The 22,054-nt window shown below is 47.8% G+C and overlaps 1 protein-coding gene across 1 annotated transcript in view; it reads right to left on the reverse strand.

Annotated features, from left to right (window-relative positions):
• poc1bl (POC1 centriolar protein homolog B (Chlamydomonas), like) overlaps nucleotides 1-22,054 on the reverse strand; it is a 157,444-nt gene that overhangs the window by 16,620 nt on the left and 118,770 nt on the right. Inside the window, exons 7-9 of the mRNA XM_084312583.1 lie at nucleotides 16,009-16,185; nucleotides 10,845-10,976; nucleotides 3,770-3,880 (exon numbers count right to left, since the gene is read on the reverse strand). Coding sequence (XP_084168709.1) covers nucleotides 3,770-3,880; nucleotides 10,845-10,976; nucleotides 16,009-16,185 — 420 coding nt within the window. The remainder of the gene's footprint in view (nucleotides 1-3,769; nucleotides 3,881-10,844; nucleotides 10,977-16,008; nucleotides 16,186-22,054) is intronic.

Genomic DNA, 22,054 nt, shown 5'->3' on the forward strand with positions numbered 1-22,054 from the left:
CAGAGCACCACAGGCACAGACCACTGCTTCCTTTAAAAGAGGACTTAAAACATACCTCTTCACAAAAGCCTTCCCTTAGTTTTAACCGTTTTATACATGCCTCGTGTGTTTTATCCCTTTTTTATGCTTTTATGTCTTGTTTTTTAATTGCCTATGTTTTTAAAGTCTGTATTTACTCTGTAGCACTCTGAGATTTGGTTTCCAAATATAGAGTGCACTATAAATCTGAAATATCCCTATAATGACTGAAATATCCCTAACCAAAGATATTGAAATCGAATCGGGAAATCGATATCCAGCCGTACTCGGTGGATGCTTGAAGAGTTGGAAAACATTCCATTTCAAATGTACTAACGTTTCAGTAGAGTGGCGGAAGACTAGACTAGATACAAGAAGGAGCACGTTCAGTGTTAGACTAAGACTCCCTAGATGTAGCACTGAACGGCACAGGAAGTCCTTCGTTCCAACAGCCATCAGACTCTATAACGCATCACTGTGCCTCACTGCATCACAAGTCAAGTCAAGAGTTTTATTTGTCACGGCATACAAGCATACAGTGAAATGCGGGGGGTCATGCCCACAGCGATTGTGCATCAAGTAATAAGAATAGGATGAGAATAAGACATTTGTGCAATAATACAAGTAATAAGAATAAGACATAACAGGTATAATGTACATACATTTTACAAAAAGCATGGTAAGACATGCTAAGGTCCTGCGATAGTGCAATACAATGTTAGCTACGGATGAGGCACTGGGTCTTATGTACACTACTATATAGGGATGTTCGATATTGGCTTTTTTACCGATACCGATATACTGATATTGTCCAACTGTTAATTTCCGATACCGATATCAACCAATACCGATATATGCAGGGTCCCCTTTTTACTTTTTATTTTTTTTTAACTTTTTTATTTTCATGTCAACGTTCACACGCACAATATATGCTTACCTAGGATTTGACTTGATTCAACAACAAAGCAGTCGGAGCAATGACAAGCCAAAAACTGTCGAAATTGTAGTTATTTGAAGTTTGGATTTTTTTATTTATTTTTTTTTACTTTGACCAGTCAGCTGGTTCTTTTAGCGTTTATCGCTTTTTCATCGCATTCATACTTGGTCAAGTTCGACCGACAGAAACAGGCTGAAAGGGTTCAGATGGGGGGGAAGACACTCTGGGAAAGGCACGGCTGCCGTCCGGGATTCGAACGCGCTCAGCCCCAGATCCGTGACGAGCACGGTTGTCCACGGCGCTGAAATAGCACTCGCGGTACGTGGTGAGCTACTGGAGCTCCCCGGATTTTCTTTTTTTTACGACTGAGGTAGGTAAATTAAATTTCTTGAGACTAAAGTAGCGAAAAAAGGTACCGTTGGGTACCGGTATCGATTCACAGATACCGGTATCGGTTCAAATGTGAAAGGTACCCATCCCTAACTACTATACAATGCTATACTATACAATCTACAGTTATACTATGTGTCCTTATGCTAACTTGCTATATCCATCTATTTACTATACAAGAACCACTCCCGTTGTTTTTTTTTCTTTTTTAAAGTGACCTTTTCATTGTGTAAAGTGACCGTTGAGTGTGAGCGTGTGCAGCATGTGTGTGTGTGTGTGTGTGTGTTCATGCTAAAGTGACTGTTAGTGTGTGAGCGTATACAGTGTGTGTGTTATGTGTGTGCTCATGTGTGTGGAGAGTTCAGTGTTCAAGACTCTGATGGCCTGGGGGAAGAAGCTGAGCCGAAGTCTCTCTGTCCTAGTTGCTGGTGTTCGCAGGCGTTTGCCTGACCGCAGCAGCTTGAACTGTTGTTGGGGTGGTGAGGGTCTTTCATTATTCTGCAGGCTCTGGATTTGCACCTCTTAGACCTGCAGGGGTGGTAGTGCAATAGCCGTAGTATGCTCAGCTGAGCGCACCACTCTCTGTAGGGCCTTCTTGTCCTGTGCCTTGCTGTTTCCATACCAGGCAGTGATGTTTCCAGTCAAGATGCTCTCTACAGCTCCGGAGTAGAAGGACTGGAGTATCTTCCCAGATACTCTGAACTTCCTTAACTGTCTCAGGTGGTAGAGGCGCTGCTTCGCCTTCTTTACGACTGAGTCTGTGTGTTGTCCATGTCAGGTCTTCTGAGATGTGGACCCCCAGGAACTTGAAGCTGCTCACCCTGTCCACGGTAGCCCCGTTTATCCAGTGGTGTGTGTGTCCCCTGGTGTATTCTTCTAAAATCCACGATCAGCTCCTTGGTTTTACCAATGTTCAGGAGCAGGCTGTTGTCCTGGCACCAGCGTTCCAGTACCTCAACCTCCTCCCGGTAGGCCTTCTCGTCGTTGTCAGAGATCAGCCCCACCACCACCGTGTCGTCCGCAAACTTCACTATGGAGTTGGAGCTGAACTTGGCCACACAATCATGTGTGTATAGTGAGTACAGCAGGGGGCTCAGAACACAGCCCTGGGGGGACCCGATACTCAGGGTGATGGTGTTGGAGGTCTGACCCTCCACCCTGACCGCCTGGGGCCTTTCACTCAGAAAGTCCAGTATCCAGGCGCTCAGAGCACAGGGTGACGGTACAGCCTGGCGAAATCTTTCTGGACACTTTTTACACTTCTCACAATCTTCCTGGATTACACTTTACATTTTTACACTTATTACTGTACATTTGACTGTATATTTCTGTATATATTTGGCTGGATAGTTGTATATTTAAGATTTTAGAATGTATATACATACCAGAATGTATATATGTATTCTTTATTCTATTTTATTCTTATTTTTTATATTATTATATTCCCATTCTTATTTTATTTTTCCTATTGACTATACCTAAATGTTTATTGTTGTTCAATGTGAGCGATCTGTAGTGCCGAATTTCCCTCGGGATTATTAAAGGATTTCTATTCTGTTCTATACCTGCGACACAGAACCTGATATCAAATTCCAGTCATGCCGGCCGAGTATAATCTTCAGAAGTTAACCACGGGTGACTCCTCTTCCCCTGGCCGTGGCAGCCGAACAGGGAGATGTGGAGAAGAGATAAGAGAGAGAGAGAGAGAGAGAGAGACTCTTGACCCACCTGGTTGCCCCCCTGGCCGTGGCAGCCGAACAGGGAGATGTGGAGAAGAGATAAGAGAGAGAGAGAGAGAGAGACTCTTGACCCACCTGGTTGCCCCCCTGGCCGTGGCAGCCGAACAGGGAGATGTGGAGAAGAGATAAGAGAGAGAGAGAGAGAGAGAGAGACTCTTGACCCACCTGGTTGCCCCCCTGGCCGTGGCAGCCGAACAGGGAGATGTGGAGAAGAGATAAGAGAGAGAGAGAGAGACTCTTGACCCACCTGGTTGCCCCCCTGGCCGTGGCAGTCGAACAGGGAGATGTGGAGAAGAGATAAGAGAGAGAGAGAGAGAGAGAGAGAGAGAGAGAGAGAGAGACTCTTGACCCACCTGGTTGCCCCCCTGGCCGTGGCAGCCGAACAGAGAGATGTGGAGAAGAGATAAGAGAGAGAGAGAGAGAGACTCTTGACCCACCTGGTTGCCCCCCTGGCCGTGGCAGCCGAACAGAGAGACGTGGAGAAGAGATAAGAGAGAGAGAGAGAGAGACTCTTGACCCACCTGGTTGCCCCCCTGGCCGTGGCAGCCGAACAGGGAGATGTGGAGAAGAGATAAGAGAGAGAGAGAGAGAGACTCTTGACCCACCTGGTTGCCCCCCTGGCCGTGGCAGCCGAACAGGGAGATGTGGAGAAGAGATAAGAGAGAGAGAGAGACTCTTGACCCACCTGGTTGCCCCCCTGGCCGTGGCAGCCGAACAGGGAGAGGTGGGTCCCTGTGGGGCTGTGCTCTGGAGCGTTGTAGTCCAGACATTCTGAGTGCATTCCGGCGCTACGTACCTGGAAGGAAGAGACTACAGTTAGCACTAGGGCTGCACCATTAATCGTAAAAAAAATCCCGATCTCGATTCATGGACCTATGCAATCTCATTTCTAAATGACAAATCTTGACGATTCTGACTTGAGTTATATTGTATATATATATATCTGCCACGCTTATGTACATCCTTATACCATCCTCTGCCAGCTCTATTTGTCTATGGAGAAGTTCCCCTTCTTTGCAGGGCTATAACTTTTTAAATTGTATTGCTAAATTGACATTACTATGGCCCATTCAACGTCAATTATCTATCATTTAGGATGTAGCAACGTTCTACTTTTTCATTCACATATTCATACTAAAATACGGTCTAAAGTATAAATATGTTCTTATCGTTTTCTGCAGCTTTCTCCAGAACGTGATTTATAGCCCTAAATGCATTATATTGATGATCAAATACAGTTTGATAGCGATCGGCGCCAGATAAAACATTTCAAATGTACGTGCTTCTAGAAGTTACTACTCATCATCTGATGTTGACCGGATGGGGGGGGGGGGTCGTTTATAATTCCGTGGCCAACGTTAGATGATTCATGTAGTGTGGGTGATATGATCATCAGAGCAGTTTGTATCGAACATGGTAATAATAAACGCTGAAACTTACCCCAGTCTCCTCGGGCCGTTGGGCGATCAGCTTGGAGTAGACATTTTGCTATTATGGGATGTTGATCTAGATAAACCATTTCCAGGTTGTATAATACTATATACGTCCAAATAACGTTGTTTATTGAGTTAGGGCGAGCGATTGATTATCCAGTGTGTCAAGATGGAGCCCCGGGAGCTACAGTATAGCGAGTGGTCGGACCGAATTTGGATGAGCACCACTTTCTGTTTCCGGTTTGCTGTTTGGGCGATCCGCCGATCGGCCACCAGATGGCGCTCTTGAACCGTTGGAGAGTTGAGAGGAGATCAACAGGAGATCTCAAGTCTCCGCGGGAGAAATATGATTGCCATCACAGATTTTTGAAATATTGATCTCAATGACGTGTTACGGCGTCATTGGCAGATTAAGCATGGCGAGCAATGACGTGTTACGGCATCCTTGGCGATTAAAGGGTTAACCTTTTAATCGCCAAGGACGACTTTAGACGTCATTGCTCACCATGCTTAATCTGCCAATGACGTCGTACAACGGCTTTGAGATCAATATTTCAAAAATCTGTCATGGCAATCATATTTCACCCACGGAGACTTGAGACTTGCTGTTGATCTCCTCTCATTTACATTTACATTTAGTCATTTAGCTGACGCTTTTATCCAAAGCGACTTACAAGTTCTGTACGACAAGACAGCAAGAAGGGTACAACTCTATCAGCTGAGTAACAATGTTCATCAAGTGTTGCGTGTTACAGTGTAGGTTAGTTTATTAGGACAAGTGCATGACAGTAAGGTTAGTCAGGGTTAGATTTTTTTTTTTTTTTTTTTTAATCATTTCAGATAATGGTTGAAGAAGTGAGTCTTTAGTCGACGGCGAAAGATTGGACGGGATTCGGCTGTCCTAACTGGGATGGGTAGTTCATTCCACCATTGTGGGGCAAGGACTGAGAATAGGCGGCTTCTCTTTGATGACCCTCCGGGAGCTTGGATAGGAGTAGGTCTGAGGCGGCCAGAAGATGCAGAGCGTAGGGGTCTTGAGGGTGTGTAGTTAGAGACCATTGACCGGAGGTAGGCGGGAGCGGTTCCCTTTGCTGCACGGTATGCTAGGTCGAGGGCCTTGAAGCGGATACGTGCAGCAATGGGGAGCCAGTGCAGGTCCCTAAGAAGTGGGGTGACATGGGCCGACTTCGGTAGGTTTGATATCAGGCGGGCCGCTGCGTTTTGAATGAGTTGAAGAGGCTTGGTGGCAGTGGCCGGGAGGCCAGCTAGCAGTGCGTTGCAGTAGTCGAGGCGGGAGATGACTGTTGATTGGATGAGGAGTTGGGTGGCTTCTTTTGTCAGGAAGGGGCGTATCCTTCTGACGTTGCTCAGGAGGAATCTGCAGGTTCTGGTTGTCGCTGCGATGTGAGCAGAGAAGTTCAACTGGTCGTCGAGGACAACACCAAGGTTCTTGGCGGTCGGGGACGCGGTCACAGCTGCATTCTCGACTGTGATGGAGAGGTCGGTCAGGGGGGAGGATTTGGCCGGCAGGTGGAGCAATTCTGTTTTGCTTAGGTTCAGTTTGAGGTGGTTGGTCGTCATCCAGGCGGAGATGTCGGACAGACAGGCCGAGATCCGCTCAGAGACGTGGATATCTGAGGGAGGGAAGGAGAGGAAGAGTTGAGTATCATCGGCATAACAATGATATGAGAAGCCATGAGACGTGATAATGTTACCCAGTGATTTAGTGTAGAGGGAGAAGAGAAGGGGTCCTAGGACCGAGCCCTGGGGGACACCCGTCCGGAGGGGGCGGGTGGCCGACAGAGTCCCTCTCCATGACACTTGGTAGGAGCGGTCGTTGAGGTATGATGTCAGCCATGTCAGCGCAGATCCAGCCACTCCCATTCCTGCGAGGGCCGCGAGGAGGATCTGATGGTTGACTGTGTCGAAGGCTGCAGATAGATCTAGGAGAATCAGGACAGAGGAGAGGCCTTTCGCTTTTGCTAAGTGAAGTGCCTCTGTGACCGCAATGAGGGCCGTTTCTGTGGAGTGGCCAGTCCGGAAGCCAGACTGATTGGGGTCTAGGAGGTCATTCTGTAAGAGATAAGCAGTAAGTTGGTTGGATACAGCACGTTCAAGTGTTTTAGAAAGAAAGGAGAGAAGAGAGACAGGACGATAGTTGGCTATGACGGTGGGGTTCAGGGTTGGTTTTTTTATGAGGGGCGTGACTCTGGCTTGTTTTAGGGAGGTGGGGACCACCCCCGAGTTGAGTGAGGAGTTGATGGTTGCAGTTAGGAATGGGAGGATGTCCGGTGCTATGGTCTGGAGGAGTGGGGAGGGTAGCCGGTCCAGCTGGCATGTAGTCGGACTCAACTCTCCAACGGTTCAAGACCGCCATCTGGTGGCCGATCGGCGAATCGCCAAAACCGGAAGTGAGCGGCCGGAAGTGGTGCTCACCCATATTTTCCAACGGTTCAAGACCGCCATCTGGTGGCCGATCGGCGAATCGCCAAAACCGGAAGTGAGCGGCCGGAAGTGGTGCTCACCCATATTTCGTCCGGCCACTCGCTATCGCTCGCGGGACTCCAGCTTGATACACTGGATAGCGATCCGTTGCCAATAACTCGATAAACAACATGATTTGGACGTATATAGTATTATACAACCTGGAAATGGATCGCATATATCAACATCCCATAATAGCGATCTTTCTGCTCCACGCTGATCACCCAACGGTCAGAGGAAGCTGCGGTGAGTTTCAGCGCGTTTGATTATTATTTTCGATACAAACTGCTCTGATCAATATATGACCCATACTACATAGATGATTTAACGTGGGCCACGGACTTATAAACCCCCCCCCACCCTCCGGTCACCAGCAGATGATGAGGCATGACGTTTAGGACCTTGTACAATTGAAATTTTTTATCTGACGTCAATCGGTATCAAACTACATTTGATGATCTAATATATGTATTTATGGCTATAACTCACGTTCTGCAGAATGCTGCAGTAAACGATAAAAACATTTATACTTTAGACCGTATTTTAGTATGAATATGTGAATGAAAAAGTAGAACGTTGCTACATCCTAAACGATAGATACTTGACGTTGAATGTTTAAGTTTAAGTTTCTTTAATAGTTGTCATACAGAAGTACAGAATACTTTCATACAAAATGCTTCTTACTGTTACGCTCCAGAGACTGTGCTAGACAAGATAGTATCAAATAACATAGTATAGCATGTAATTTAGAAGTAGAAAATGAGGTCACAGTGTTCAGTATAGACATATGTACAATGTTCGATGCAGAATAGACGTAACTGAGTTACCATATAATATACAATACTATGCAGTGTACTAATGTACAGTACTATATAGTGCAAAGCAGAAATGGGATGAGGTACAATTTAGGTACAATTTACAGTAAGGTGTACAAGTTGTAGTGCAATCCTTCATCAATAAATATAAAGTGTGGGGAGTGGGTGCTACAGTGTGTTTGTTTAAAGTGAGTGTGTGCTATAAAGTGTGTGGAGTGGGTGCTACAGTGTGTTTGTTTAAAGTGAGTGTGTGCGTGTGGATGTGTGTGCTATGTGCGTTTGATGGTTGTTGTTGTGTAGTGTTCATTGTTCGTTTAGCAGCCTGATGGCCTGGGGATAGAAGCTTCTTCTGAGTCTTTCTGTGCTCGCCTTGAGACTCCGGTATCGCTTGCCTGACCGCAGCAGTTCAAAGAGGCAGTTGTTCGGGTGACTGGAGTCTTTAATGATTCTCTTAGCCTTGCCCTTGCAACGCTTGTTGTAAATGTTCTGGAGGGTGGGGAGCCCCCCTCCAATTGTGCGTTCGGCTGAACGTGTCACTCTTTGTAGTCTGCTTCGGTCTTGTGCAGTGCTATTCCCAAACCAGGAGGTGATGTTGCCAGTCAAGATGCTCTCTATTGTACATGAGTAGAAGTTCTTAAGGATCTTCTGACTGACTTGGAACTTCCTTAGGCGCCTGAGGAAGTAGAGGCGTTGTCGTGCCTTCTTCACAACACTGTCAATGTGTGTGGTCCATGTCAAGTCCTCGGATATGTAGGCTCCGAGGTACTTAAAGCTGTTGACTCTCTCAACCGGTGCCCCGTCGATGCTGAGGGGGCTGTAGTCCCTGACCCCCGACCTCCTGAAGTCCACAATCATCTCCTTTGTTTTGCTGACGTTCAGGGAGAGGCTGTTTTCCTGGCACCATCCCGCCAGGACCTTGACCTCTTCCAGGTAGGCCCTCTCATCGTTGGCAGAGATCAGTCCCACCACCACTGTGTCGTCAGCAAATTTGATGATTGTATTGCTACTCCGCTGAGCCACACAGTCGTGTGTGTACAGGGAGTAGAGGAGGGGACTCAGAACACAGCCCTGGGGGGCCCCTATGTTGAGGGTGATGGATGAGGAGGTGCAGTTGCCTGCTCTCACCACCTGGGGTCTGCCCGTCAGGAAGTCCAAGACCCACTGGCAGAGGTCATAGTTCAAGCCCAGGTCCCTGAGCTTGGCTATGAGTATGGAGGGGACTATGGTATTGAATGCCGAGCTGTAGTCGATGAATAGCATTCTCACATAGTTCCCCTGCCTCTTGTCCAGGTGTGATGCTGCTGTGTGCAGCACATGGGCTATGGCGTCCTCCGTGGACCTGTTGGGGCGGTATGCAAATTGCAGGGGGTCCATGTTGATGGGGAGGGAGGAGCAGATGTAGCCCTTTACTAGCTTCTCAAAGCACTTCATGGCTATGGAGGTGAGAGCTACAGGGCGGTAGTCGTTGAGGCAAGCAGGCTTGGATTTTTTGGGTACAGGGATAATAGTGGACTTCTTCAGGCAGGTGGGGATGACAGCCTGTTCTAAGGACAGGTTAAATATGTCAGTGAATACCGGGGCCAGTTGGTCGGCACAGACTTTTAGGACGCGGCCGGGGATGCCGTCCGGACCTGCTGCCTTCCTGATATTCACTTTTTTAAAGGTCCGCCTCACCTCATGCTCTGTTACCCTGAACACTGAGTCTCCATCAGTGGCAGACCCCCCCCCCCCCCATTGCCGTGGCTTGTGGGCTGGTGTTGTTATTACCAGCATCAAACCTTGCATAGAAGGTATTGAGGTCATTTGCTAAGGAGATGTCACTGTTCAGTTTGAGGGAGGCGCCTTTGTAGTCTGTCATCGTTTTGAGCCCCTGCCACATAGCTCTAGAGTCAGCCTGTTCAAACTGGAGTTAAATTTTATCCTTGTAGCGCCGTTTGGCCTCCGTCACAGTCCTCCTTACGTTGTATCGCGCCACCTTGTGGTCATTCATGTTGCCTGCCACTAGGCCGTCGTTGTATGCTTTGGTGCGCGCTCTCAGAGCTTCACGGACGGATTTGTCTACCCAGGGTTTTTGATTTGGGTAAACTCTCATTGTGGTAGTGGGGATTGTTTCCATAATAATGTCAATTTAGCAATACAATTAAAAAAGTTATAGCCCTGCAAAGAAGGGGAACTTCTCCATAGACAAATAGAGCTGGCAGAAGATGGTATAAGGATGGATATAAGCGTGGCAGAGAAAGGGTTAAAAGAGAGACTTTTAAAGTTTAAGTCAAGCACTTTGATATGTTATGTTGTCTGTTTAAGAAAGAGTGCAATAAATTATTTTATTGAAAAAATAAGAATCATGTGAGAGAATCGTGATCTCAATTCTTTAGAGAGAAAAATCGTGATTCACATTTTAGCAAGAATCGTGCAGCCCTACTTAGCACTGTATTACACTGGCGGTGTAGGGGTGAGCGTGGTACCAAGGGGGTTTAATTTCCTCTGTAGAATGAATAAAGGTCTATATCCATACCGCTTTTCAAGTACAAGTACAACTCGGCTGCCAGTTAAGGGGTTCAATTACCGGCGTAGGGCATGAGCATGGCACTTAAACTGCCAGGGTTAGGGGTTCCATTTTCCGTGTCGCTCAATGGGTCAAGCAGGGTATCAACTGCGAGGATCTGGCGTTCCATTCCCCGTGTAACTCCATGGGTAGAGCCATGCCGCCTGACACTAAAGAGATGAATACATCGGCGGTGCTGTAAGGTGGCACGGATACAAGCGGCCACGGAATGGCATTACGTTAACTGGCCCTGTGATCGGTGTAAAGCGATAGCCCCGCGCTGCTACGGGACACTTGACAAGCTCTCCTGGGTCTGTCCGAACGTCACGGCTACAGACACTACTTCATTGCCATCACTTAATTGCTTGACATCATTCTCAAAAGCCCCGTCGAGAGTGAATGGACCCGGCGGGCGGTCGGGGAAAACAGAGTGCTAACAAGGACGATGGTGGCAAGCGGATACCGGACGACGCGGACACTCACAGCGCCGTGCCAGCCCTGGCGGTCCTCGGGGACGTGGAGGTCGGGGTAGATGTTCCTCAGGTACCAGTGGAAGCTGTTGCACTTCAGCCTCTCCCTCAGCAGCACCCGCTGGGAGATGTCCCCGTAGGTCTCCTGGGGAGGACAAGCAGAGTGACAAAATAATGAGTCCAAACTTCTAATAATTTATTATCATTATTATTTATTTAGAACAATTTGTTAATATATATATAATATATAATATTGCAGCGAGCGTTGTCTGCATCTCTAGCTTTGTAAAGTATAACCACACTTGCGACCGTTTTCGGCTTGCCATTGCCCCGACTGCCTTGTTGTTGTTGAATCAAGTCAAATCCTAGGTAAGCGTGTATTCTACGCGTGAACGTTGACGTGAGCGTTGACGTGAACGTGCGGCACACTTCATAGGTTTCGTTTTGCGGTAAGCGAAACGGTGACGTCATCGGACAAAAACTTCTTTTATGTTAAAAAAAAATTACGTGTCACCGGTGGATCTCACGTGAATCGGTACTCGTGATTCAGTCGATACCCTTAAAAGTACCGGAGTCGGTCCCCATCCCTACCTGGTTTTAGGGCAGCGGTTCCCAAACCTAGGCCCCACTTGGGTAGTTGGAAATACCCAAACCTAGATGTAGGCTAGAATTACGTTTATACAAGCATTTTCTCTTCAGACACATAGACGCACGTTATTAATTACGTCAATTGTGGCCACAACTCTGAACGGCTTGCTTCAACAGAGAGGGTTCTCGTCACAGCTCAGCTCACAAGTGCACTATGTACATATTTCACAATTTCTCTGGTGAGACAACCCCTCACTGTTACAAGAAAAGGTCATCTTTATTTTAGAAAGCCTGATGAGATATGGGATGGCAGTGTGGCTTGGTACACTCACAGTACAGTGTAAGTCGAAGATTGAAAGGCTAGTGAAAGCAGAGATGAAGGTGACCGGAAACACCAAGTATCCATCACTCCAATCTATCTTTGAGAAAGTAGTGGCCAGCCAGGCACAGAGAATCTTACAGGACCCTTCTCATAATCTATATCCTGAATATGAAGTTCTTCCCTCAGGGAGACGGTTCAGAGCAAGTAGATATAAGAGCAACCGCTACAAGCTCCTTCCTTCCTACATCCATCGCTCTCCTAAATAACACTAGAGGTCTATTCCTTTGAGGTGCCACCCAACAGTGGGCTGTCACCTTTCTTTCTTGTCCAAGTCTTAATATGTTGTAATTTAATTAGGGCAGGGTGCAATATGAAGCTTTTTGAAGCTTTTGAAATGAGTTTACCTACTTATGAATTATGGTTGCATGTCTCCATGTATTGTCATATTTGTCTGAAGTCCTTTTTACTAACTGAATGAATGAATGAATGATTGTATATATATATATTATTTTCTTCTTTGTTTACACTGTTATCGCAGAATGATGCAGCACTGATGTTCCAAGTAAATTTTCCCCTCGGGGACAATAAAGTTAATTCTTATCTTATCTTAACGGGGGGCACTTGAACATGCATCCTGGACACGACGGATGAATCCGTGTAGCTATAGCGAGCAGATGGAGACACCTGCTGGCAGCTGATTGGCTCAGCCGTTGAGCTGTAGATATCAGTGTTTGCTAAAGTGTTGAGCAACTTCAATGAAAGCCATGGAAGTTAAAAACACACACATGGGATTCTGAGAGAGAGAGAGGAGAGCGAGAGAGAGCGAGAGAGAGAAACACAGAGAGACAGACAGACAGACAGACAGACAGACAGACAGACAGACAGACAGACAGACAGACAGACAGACAGACAGACAGACAGACAGACAGACAGAGAGAGAGAGTGAGTGTGTGGCAGATGCCTACAGGGGGATTCTCAGGATGGGATTTTCTGGCAGCAAAGGTGCAGAAGAACTCCCCTCCCCTCATAGTTGGCCATAGTTGACGGAGAGACCAACCCCAAGTCGATCTGCACTTTCTCTGCCGAGCTATAGTCACTTTTCCGCACCTACTCCTCTCGCAATGCGCAGATTGCCCGCGGAATCTCTCTGGATTGTCCAGACACACTCCCTGGGCAATCTGCGCATTGCGAGAGGAGTAGGTGCGGAAAAGTGACTATAGCTCGGCAGAGAAAGTGCAGATCGACTTGGGGTTGGTCTCTCTGTGTTGAGGAGACTCGGGGGTATAAAAAAGAGTCTATTGGATCATGTCTCCATAGCCCTGTGTGTACAGTGTGTTTGTAGCAACAGACGAGGGCTCTGCGTGGTGACGACACCAGGATAACACGAGGGCTCTACCTGCTCTCCCCTGGCAGCGCCCCCCCCACCCCTCCCCCTCTGGCAGCCCCCTCTTCTGGCATCCCCTCCCCCTGTGTTCCAGCTCCCTCTGGGCAAGTAATTTATTGTTTGATCAAAGATCCACAGCATTAATAATGTACTTTTTCTTTTTTGCAGAGGAGGTGAAACCGAGATTCATGAAACTTTGATGCTGGCTAACACTCCGAACCCGAGAGGCATGGTGCAGGTACACAAGTGCACAAACAAGCTCTCCCTCTCCCCTCTATCTCTCTCCCTCCCTCGCTCACGCTCTCTCTACCTCTCCCTCTACCTCCCCCCCTCCCCTCTCTCACTATCTCTCCCTCCCTCCCTCTTTGTCTCTTATCTCTCCCTCTCTCCCTCCCTCTCCCCCTCTTTGTCTCTCTCTCCCTCCCTATCTCTTTCTCCTCCCTCCCTCCCCCTCTCTCTCTCTCTCTCTCCCTGACGGACGGCGTCTCATCAGGCGCTGACAACCAGACAGGCGAATCATATCATGTGAAGCATCTCAATCCAAGTGGATCCACTCCCATTACAATATAAAACACTGTGCTGGGTGTTACACAGCGTCGCTGGCAGGGGGTGGGGCTCGCTCTCTGGCCCAGACGGCCTTCGCCTCAGACACGTAAATAACAGGGAAGTGACAGGCAGCGAAAGGGCAGGGAAAGGTACACTGGAGTGTAGTGTTGCACCGGTACACCGATACTAGCAAGATATGGCAATACCCTGTACCAGAATAATAACTATTTATATAGCAACTTTCATACATGGATTGCAGCTCAAAGTGCGTCACAGCAAATAGCACAAAATGAACATAGGCATACAATTGTACAGCCATAATGGGTATAAAAAATAAATAAAAAAATACAATGAAAGTAGTGCAATGTAGAAAGTACAGACATAATAGGCATAAAAAAAAGTACAATAAGTACAGTGTTGCTCGAAAGCATGTGAATGACAGTGTTTTAACAAGAGCCGTATTTCCTATGAGTTGCGTCGTGTGTGTGTGTGTGTGTGTGTGTGTGTGTGTGTGTGTGTGTGTGTGTGTGTGTGTGTGTGTGTGTGTGTGTGTGTGTGTGTGTGTGTGTAGGTAGCGCTCTGCTTCCACTCCCTTCAGGCACACAGTGGGCGTGGCAACCGTTTATTGCAGCTTCCATGGTGACAACCAGAGACACAGCTGTAAGTAGCAGCACTCTTGCCCACCGTCCTGCGGCTTGTTGGCAAAGTAGACGTATGGGGGGTGAAACGTGGCATGATTTGGCTGACATATCAGTGTGCCAGGTTACAGTAGCCAATGTGATGGATAACATAATGATATGCTCTCAAATATAAGTCTCAACTGACTGAGAGTGGGATTTATTTTGTGACAAGCAAACCCTACAAGCTGTATTTGAACAACAATCAAATGTATGACCAAAACTCATTGTATGGTATGGGTGGGTTTGTGTGACTAAACTCTTTGTTCTTGGTGGTAAATTGTGTTGCTGTTGGTTTTGTTTCATCAATAAATGAGGCAGAATACACTGTGAATGTATCCTTTTTTGTTTATGGCACTTTGTTTTTGCTGCAAACAAATAATGAATGCTAATGTTTAGTATTCGCGAGGCTATTTAAAGATGGCGGGTTTGTGTTTTGTGCAGGACGCCCCCTGTGTAGCGCAATGATGACGTAGTGATGATTCTCTCTTCTGACCAATCAGTGGTCTGCAGTGTTTCATGTCACTTGTTGGTACCTCTTCTACCCGCTTGGAACCTCGACAAAGCAGGTACAAAAAGAAAAATGTGGGCAATGGAAAACCGAAAAGGCCAAGTAGAGTCGAGTCGAGTAGGTACCATGCAGTGGAAAAGCACCATTAGATTGGACTAAAGAAGTGATCCTGTTTCATGACAGAGTTATGTGGTGGAAAATATTATACGTTTCATCCTAATTACATTACTGGACATGTTCATAGCTCTGTTTAAATACAGTATTCTCCGTACAGCCTTGACTAGTTAATATAGTTATAACTAGTATACAGCTCAGACACTAGGGCGACAGTCTTAACAGTGTTCTTAAAACAACGACCAAGGCTCAGGACAGCTTGACTTAGATATGACACGTCAAGAAGAATCACATCTTGTTCTTTTCTTGTTGTTAGTCTTCATATCAGTCTTGTGTCATACACGACAAAACCCCTAAACCCATCTTTTGTTTTCATTTTCTCATCTTTGTTTTCATTCGTCATTCCCAGCTGGTATTTAACCCTTTCACTGCCACACGACAGAAGGTTAGCCCTTTCACTGCCACACGACAGAAGGTTAGCCCTTTCACTGCCACACGACAGAAGGTTAGCCCTTTCACTGCCACACGACAGAAGGTTAGCCCTTTCACTGCCACACGACAGAAGGTTAGCCCTTTCACTGCCACACGACAGAAGGTTAGCCCTTTCACTGCCACACGACAGAAGGTTAGCCCTTTACTATCACACAACCGACGGCGATGCTCCATCATTAGCATCATTAGCTCGCTATGCGGAGCTAATGATGCTAATGATGGAGCATCGCCGTCGGTTGTGTGATAGTAAAGGGCTAACCTTCTGTATTGTCACAGTGAAAGGGTTAACCGGCTGTCGTGTGGCAGTGAATGTAAATCTGACCAGAGCTCTTTCTCACTTTCTGGTCAGACGCTTGTGTGTTAGACTTGTCTCTGATTGTAAACTGAGGATACTTTTCTGTGGCCACAGAAATAAAACTATGTTATTTTTTATACAATTTGACTTATACTGAATGTCTACAGTTCACGGTCTTGGCTCATTTAAAATATTCCACAACAGGTTCCATAGTGCAGCTTCAATACTCTGGTATTTAGTTCTCCCACCTTGCGGGCCGGCGGGTTCCTGTTGTAGAAGTGCTGCTTGTACGTGTCCATCCAGACCTCGGCGGCCCGGACCGTGTTCTGGAGGAAGTTGGGCCGAGCGTACGGGGCCTTCTTGGGGAACACGTGGCCCACGTGGGAGCAGGGGTGGATCTCCAGGCTTCCCCCACACTGCCACACCTAGAGTGAGAGAGAGGGGAGGGGGAGGGAGGGAGGGAGGGGGAGAGAGGAGGACGGATAGAGAGAGAGAGAGAGAGAGAGAGAGAGAGAGAGAGAGGGGGGGGGGGGGAGAGAGAGAGGAGGGGGGAGAGAGAGAGAGGGGAGGGGGGGAGAGAGAGAGAGGGAGAGGGGGGGATAGGGAGAGAGGGAGGGAGGGGGAGAGAGAGAGAGGGGAGGGGGGGGAGAGAGAGGAGAGGGGAGGGGGGGAGAGAGAGGAGAGGGGGGAGAGAGAGAGAGGGGGAGGGAGAGAGAGAGAGAGAGAGAGAGAGGGGGGGAGAGAGAGAGAGAGGAGGGGGAGAGCGGAGGGATGGGAAGAGAGAGGGGAGGGGGGGGGGGAGAGAGAGGGAGAGGGGAGGGGGGGGGAGAGGGGGAGAGGGAGAGAGGGAGGGAGGGGGAGAGAGAGAGGGGAGGGGGGGAGACAGGAGAGGGGGGGAGAGAGAGGAGAGAGGGGGAGAGAGAGGGGGGGAGAGAGAGAGAGGAGAGTGGAGGGGGGGGAAGAGAGAGGGGAGGGGGGGAGAGAGAGAGGGAGAGGGGAGGGGGGGGAGAGGGAGAGAGGGAGGGAGGGGGAGAGAGAGAGGGGAGGGGGGGAGAGAGAGGAGAGGGGGGGAGAGGGGGGAGGGGGGGAGAGAGGAGAGGGGGGGGAGAGAGATGAGAGGGGGGGAGCGAGAGAGAGAGGGGGGAGAGAGAGAGAGGGAGGGGGGAGAGAGGGGGGGAGAGGGAGAGAGGGGGAGAGAGAGAGAGGGAGGGGGGGAGAGAGGAGGGGAGGGGGGAGGGAGAGAGAGAGATAGAGGGGGAGAGAGAGAGAGAGAGAGGGGGGGGGAGAGACAGAAAGGAGAGAGAGAGAAAGACAGAGAGAGAGAGACAGACAGAAAGAGAGAGAGAGCGAGAGAGAGAGAGAATGTCAGTTATAACATGTGATTTTAATATTCTAGATTGAACCTGGAACTTGTCTAGTTGTAGAAACGTTATGGTACCATAGAACCATAACCATAGAGCCGCTGCCCATAGGTGGCTAATGTAAACAACACCCAGGTAAGATGGTGGAGGGTTATTCCACAACCTGTAATATCACCTCTAAGGTTAAACATAACTACCTACCTCGACCTATAGTCTACCCATATATTACGGTTTACATACCTGTATGATAGCCATGTACAATAATACTATAATTGTATATATTATAGACACTCAACTAACCGCCTCGGCCAGTCCTTCATACCAGCGGCCATCAGGCTCCACAACAGTGGGCAGGGACTGCTGCCAGACATCCAACTACAACTACTAGGAACCTAAAAAGGACAATAACACTACCTTATGCATACTTGTAATGTAATGACAATACATTTGAATAAAATCTAATCTAATCTATAGGTCTGTTGGGTACTTCTACTCACTATGGAATTGTAGAGAATAATGAACCAATTATTATTATTATTATTATGAACATTTGGGCCAAATCCTGAGCTAAAGAAAATATCACGACAGATGTCATATTTTAAAGGAGGGTTTCAAACATCCAATCAAAGTGCTTTAACCCTTTCACTGCCGCACTACCAAACGTTTAACCCTTTCACTGTCACACAACAGCAGGTTAACCCTTTCACTGCCACACTACAGAAGGTTAACCCTTTACTGTCACACTGCCGACGGTTACCGTTACTGTAGTGTGGCAGTGAAAGGGTTAACATTCTGTAGTGTGGTAGTGAAGGGGTTAACATTCTGTATGTCGCAGTGAAAGGGTTAACCCTTTGGTAGTGTGGTAGTGAAAGGGTTCATTCGGTTGCCATGCCGATTTGATCCCGTCGGCAGAGAGACATTTGACTGCATTTTGAATACGCCTTCTGATTTATGGTATCAATTTTGCATCGTGTAATTGCTTTATTCTCTCTCGCTGCCATAGCAACACAAAAGCAGAGGGGATAGAGAGAGAGATGTGGCCGGTCACTAACTAGGTAGCTTTGAAAATACTTGTTTGAGTCATGTTCCAATTATAGAAAAGCAAAAACGCATTATAATATATCCATCGCTAGAACGGCTGTTGAGTTGACAATTATTTTCCATCTTATATTCCCTTCTAGTATCCCCCAAAAAACACTATTGCAAACCAATTCCCAAAACATAAATGATGCCCCGTTCCAAGTCCCATTGAGCAGCGTTTTACCTCCTCCTACGCAACACATTACTCAGGAGGACAGACCCTTCATCCTCACACACTTTGCACACACACTGGAACCACACATGCGCACACTAAATCATACGCACAAACTATCACAATGCCTTTTCACACACAGTCCTACAAGCAAGGGACAGACCCGCACACCGACACCAAAAACTGGCGGCCGTGTGATTGACGCAAACAAGCGAAAGGGAACACCGATGCCGCAACAAGGAATGGTGCATTACCTAAATGAGGGGTGTGGATTCTGATGAAACCGTACACCGTAATCCGACACCGTCTGTCTCGCACACCGCACTGTGCGGCCGAGATTGATAAAGAAGAATCGGACGCTTCACGAAACTATGATAAAAACTGTTTGTGGTTTTGGGATGACGTGGCGATAGAACCTTGTGTGGTTTCTGTTACGTTACGTGTTCCACTGCCTCGCTTCTAAAGCCTCTTAGTTTAGTTCAGTTGACTTGGTTTATGAAGACAGTGTGGGGCAGGGGTCCAGAGAGAGAGAGGGGGCATAGCAGGGGTCCAGAGAGAGAGAGGGGGCAGAGCAGGGGTCCAGAGAGAGAGAGGGGGCAGAGCAGGGGTCCAGAGAGAGAGAGGGGGCAGAGCAGGGGTTCAGAGAGAGAGAGGGGGCAGAGCAGGGGTCCAGAGAGAGAGAGGGGGCAGAGCAGGGGTCCAGAGAGAGAGAGGGAGAGCAGGGGTCCAGAGAGAGAGAGAGAGGGGGCAGAGCAGGGGTCCAGAGAGAGAGAGGGAGAGCAGGGGTCCAGAGAGAGAGAGAGAACAGGGGTCCAGAGAGAGAGAGAGAGGGGGCAGAGCAGGGGTCCAGAGAGAGAGAGGGAGAGCAGGGGTCCAGAGAGAGAGAGAGAGGGGGCAGAGCAGGGGTCCAGAGAGAGAGAGGGGGCAGAGCAGGGGTCCAGAGAGAGAGGGGGCAGAGCAGGGGTCCAGAGAGAGAGGGGGCAGAGCAGGGGTCCAGAGAGAGGGGGCAGAGCAGGGGTCCAGAGAGAGGGGGCAGAGCAGGGGTCCAGAGAGAGAGGGGGCAGAGCAGGGGTCCAGAGAGAGGGGGCAGAGTAGGGGTCCAGAGAGAGAGGGGGCAGAGCAGGGGTCCAGAGAGAGAGAGGGGGCAGAGCAGGGGTCCAGGGTGAGAGGGGGCAGAGCAGGGGTCCAGGGTGAGAGGGGGCAGAGCAGGGGTCCAGAGAGAGAGAGGGGGCAGAGCAGGGGTACAGGGTGAGAGGGGGCAGAGCAGGGGTCCAGGGTGAGAGGGGGCAGAGCAGGGGTCCAGAGAGAGAGAGGGGGCAGAGCAGGGGTCCAGGGTGAGAGGGGGCAGAGCAGGGGTCCAGGGTGAGAGGGGGCAGAGCAGACAGGGGTCCAGGGTGAGAGAGGGCAGAGCAGGCAGGGGTCCAGGGTGAGAGAGGGCAGAGCAGGCAGGGGTCCATGGTGAGAGGGGGCAGAGCAGGGGTCCAGGGTGAGAGAGGGCAGAGCAGGCAGGGGTCCATGGTGACTGAGCAGGTGAACCATGATGAGGAGAGGAACAGGAGGATGCCATATATGGTCACAGGGAGCCGGCGCGATATAGTTGAGTTACAGATATTATTAGTTATGTACAAGGCAAAAAGCAGAGTATTGCCAGAAAGCGTGCAGACGTTTTTAGTTCAGAGGACGAGAACCATAGAAGTTAACACATTGACCGCCAAAAACGGCTTACGACAGGTTTGCTGGTCATGCGAATTCTGCCAAACCACGCTGTACGACGTTATTGAGATCATATTTAATTTTTTCGCCATGGCATTCATAATTCCGCCACCCAGCCTCTGGTGATACAGTGGGACTCTGCACAACAGTGCAATGCCTCAATACTGCCGCCTGGTGGATGATCGGGCGAGTTACAACCGGAAGTGGATCTGGTGATCTCTGTGCATCTGGGAAATCCGTCCGGCAGTCACATATCGTTGCGGGACTACAGACACACACTGGCGTGCATATGGATCGCTGCCATAACTCAATAATCGATATGATTTGGGCGTTTATTGCGCCATACAAACCGGAAATGGATCTAGTCGATCAACGTCAAATAAGTGGGATCTTTTTCCTCCAGTCTCATCGGCGAACGGTAAGAGGACAGTAACGTTACTTTCAGCTTGATTGTTTATTCTTTTCACTGCAATTTAGCAATACAATTTAAAAAGTTATAGCCCTGCAAAGAAGGTGAACATCTCCATAGGCTTAGACTGGTGGCAGTGAGCCTACATTGATGGATAGAATCGTGGCAGTCAATGTGTTAATGTAATTTTAAGCATAATATTTAAGTATGTAGGACTACTTTAAAGCCTCTTTACAGTCAGATGAACAAACAACCGGTCTTTCATAAGAACTCACTGACAGAATGGAAACAAGGGAGTGATGATGGATGACGTTTTCGAAACGTGTCCCAAGTTAAAGTTTCCCAGTTTACATGTCAGGTTTCAAGCAGTTGAAACATCTTTCAAACAGCTGTAGTCTTTTTCCTCATTGCTTCAGTGAGGTTCTGACGTCCCCGTGGAGATGTTTATTATGGGCTGTAATTACATGCAGACGACCGGCTTCCCTGCTTTCTGCTGAAGTCGGCCCCTCTTCCTAAAAAGGGCCATTCCACCGAATACATAATGGAGAGCATCTCCGTGTCACAGTCTTCAGCGTAGCCGATCGTCTTGAGAAAGATCTTCTTTTTTTTTTTGCTACAGCCTTTTTTAATTCGTTAGTTGATCTTAATTGTTTGGTCCTAGTCACAGTACTATGTAAACAACTTACTAACTTAAACGACAGTACATTTTATCGATGTTGTTTACACCAGTGTTTCTCAACTGGTGGGTCGCGACCTGAGTGTGTAAAAAAAAAATCTGTATTTTTTTTTTTTTTTACTACCTATCTTTGTGAAAGTGGCTTCTCAGCTCTGGTCCAGCTGAAGACAAAGCAGAGGAACAGATTGGACATTGAGCATGACCTCAGAGTTGCTTTGTCTACCATCACCCCAGACTTTGAGACTCTTGTCAGGAGCAAACAACATCCCCAGTTATCCCATTAGTTCACTGGGATGTCAAGCTAAGAAGTCTGCTAAGAAGGATATATTATTTATTATTATTATTATTATTTTATTTCATTGTGTTTTTAGCCCTAGTTGCACTTTTGTTGCATCCCCAGTTATCCCATTAGTTCCCCCAAACTTATTGTAGGTATGTTATGTTAAGCTAAGAAGTCTGCTAAGAAGCATAATTACTTATTATTATTATTATTATTATATTTCATTGTGTTTTTAGTAGGGATGTCCCGATCCGATCACGCGATCGGAATCGGCGTCGATCACGTGCTTTTCAGAGGCTCGGGGATCGGGAAAACATAATAATAAAAATCGGCAGTCAAAAAAAGAAAAATTTTATTCAACAAACATGACCATGTCCACGTCTTAAACTCATACGGAGGCCTTAGTTTTGGTTTTAAATTACATATAATATATCATCATTAATGTATTTATTGTCACACAGAGCAGAATAATTTTCCACAACAAACACATTCCCCTTTAATTTTCACCGTTGCAACAAACACATTCCCTTTAAGCGCTACACGCTACACGCTCACGCTCGACCACATCACAACAACAACAGTACAACACGTCGCTCCCGAAAC

The sequence above is a fragment of the Notolepis coatsorum genome, assembly GCF_963971535.1.
Source record: "Notolepis coatsorum genome assembly, chromosome: 4".
Taxonomy (NCBI): domain Eukaryota; kingdom Metazoa; phylum Chordata; class Actinopteri; order Aulopiformes; family Paralepididae; genus Notolepis; species Notolepis coatsorum.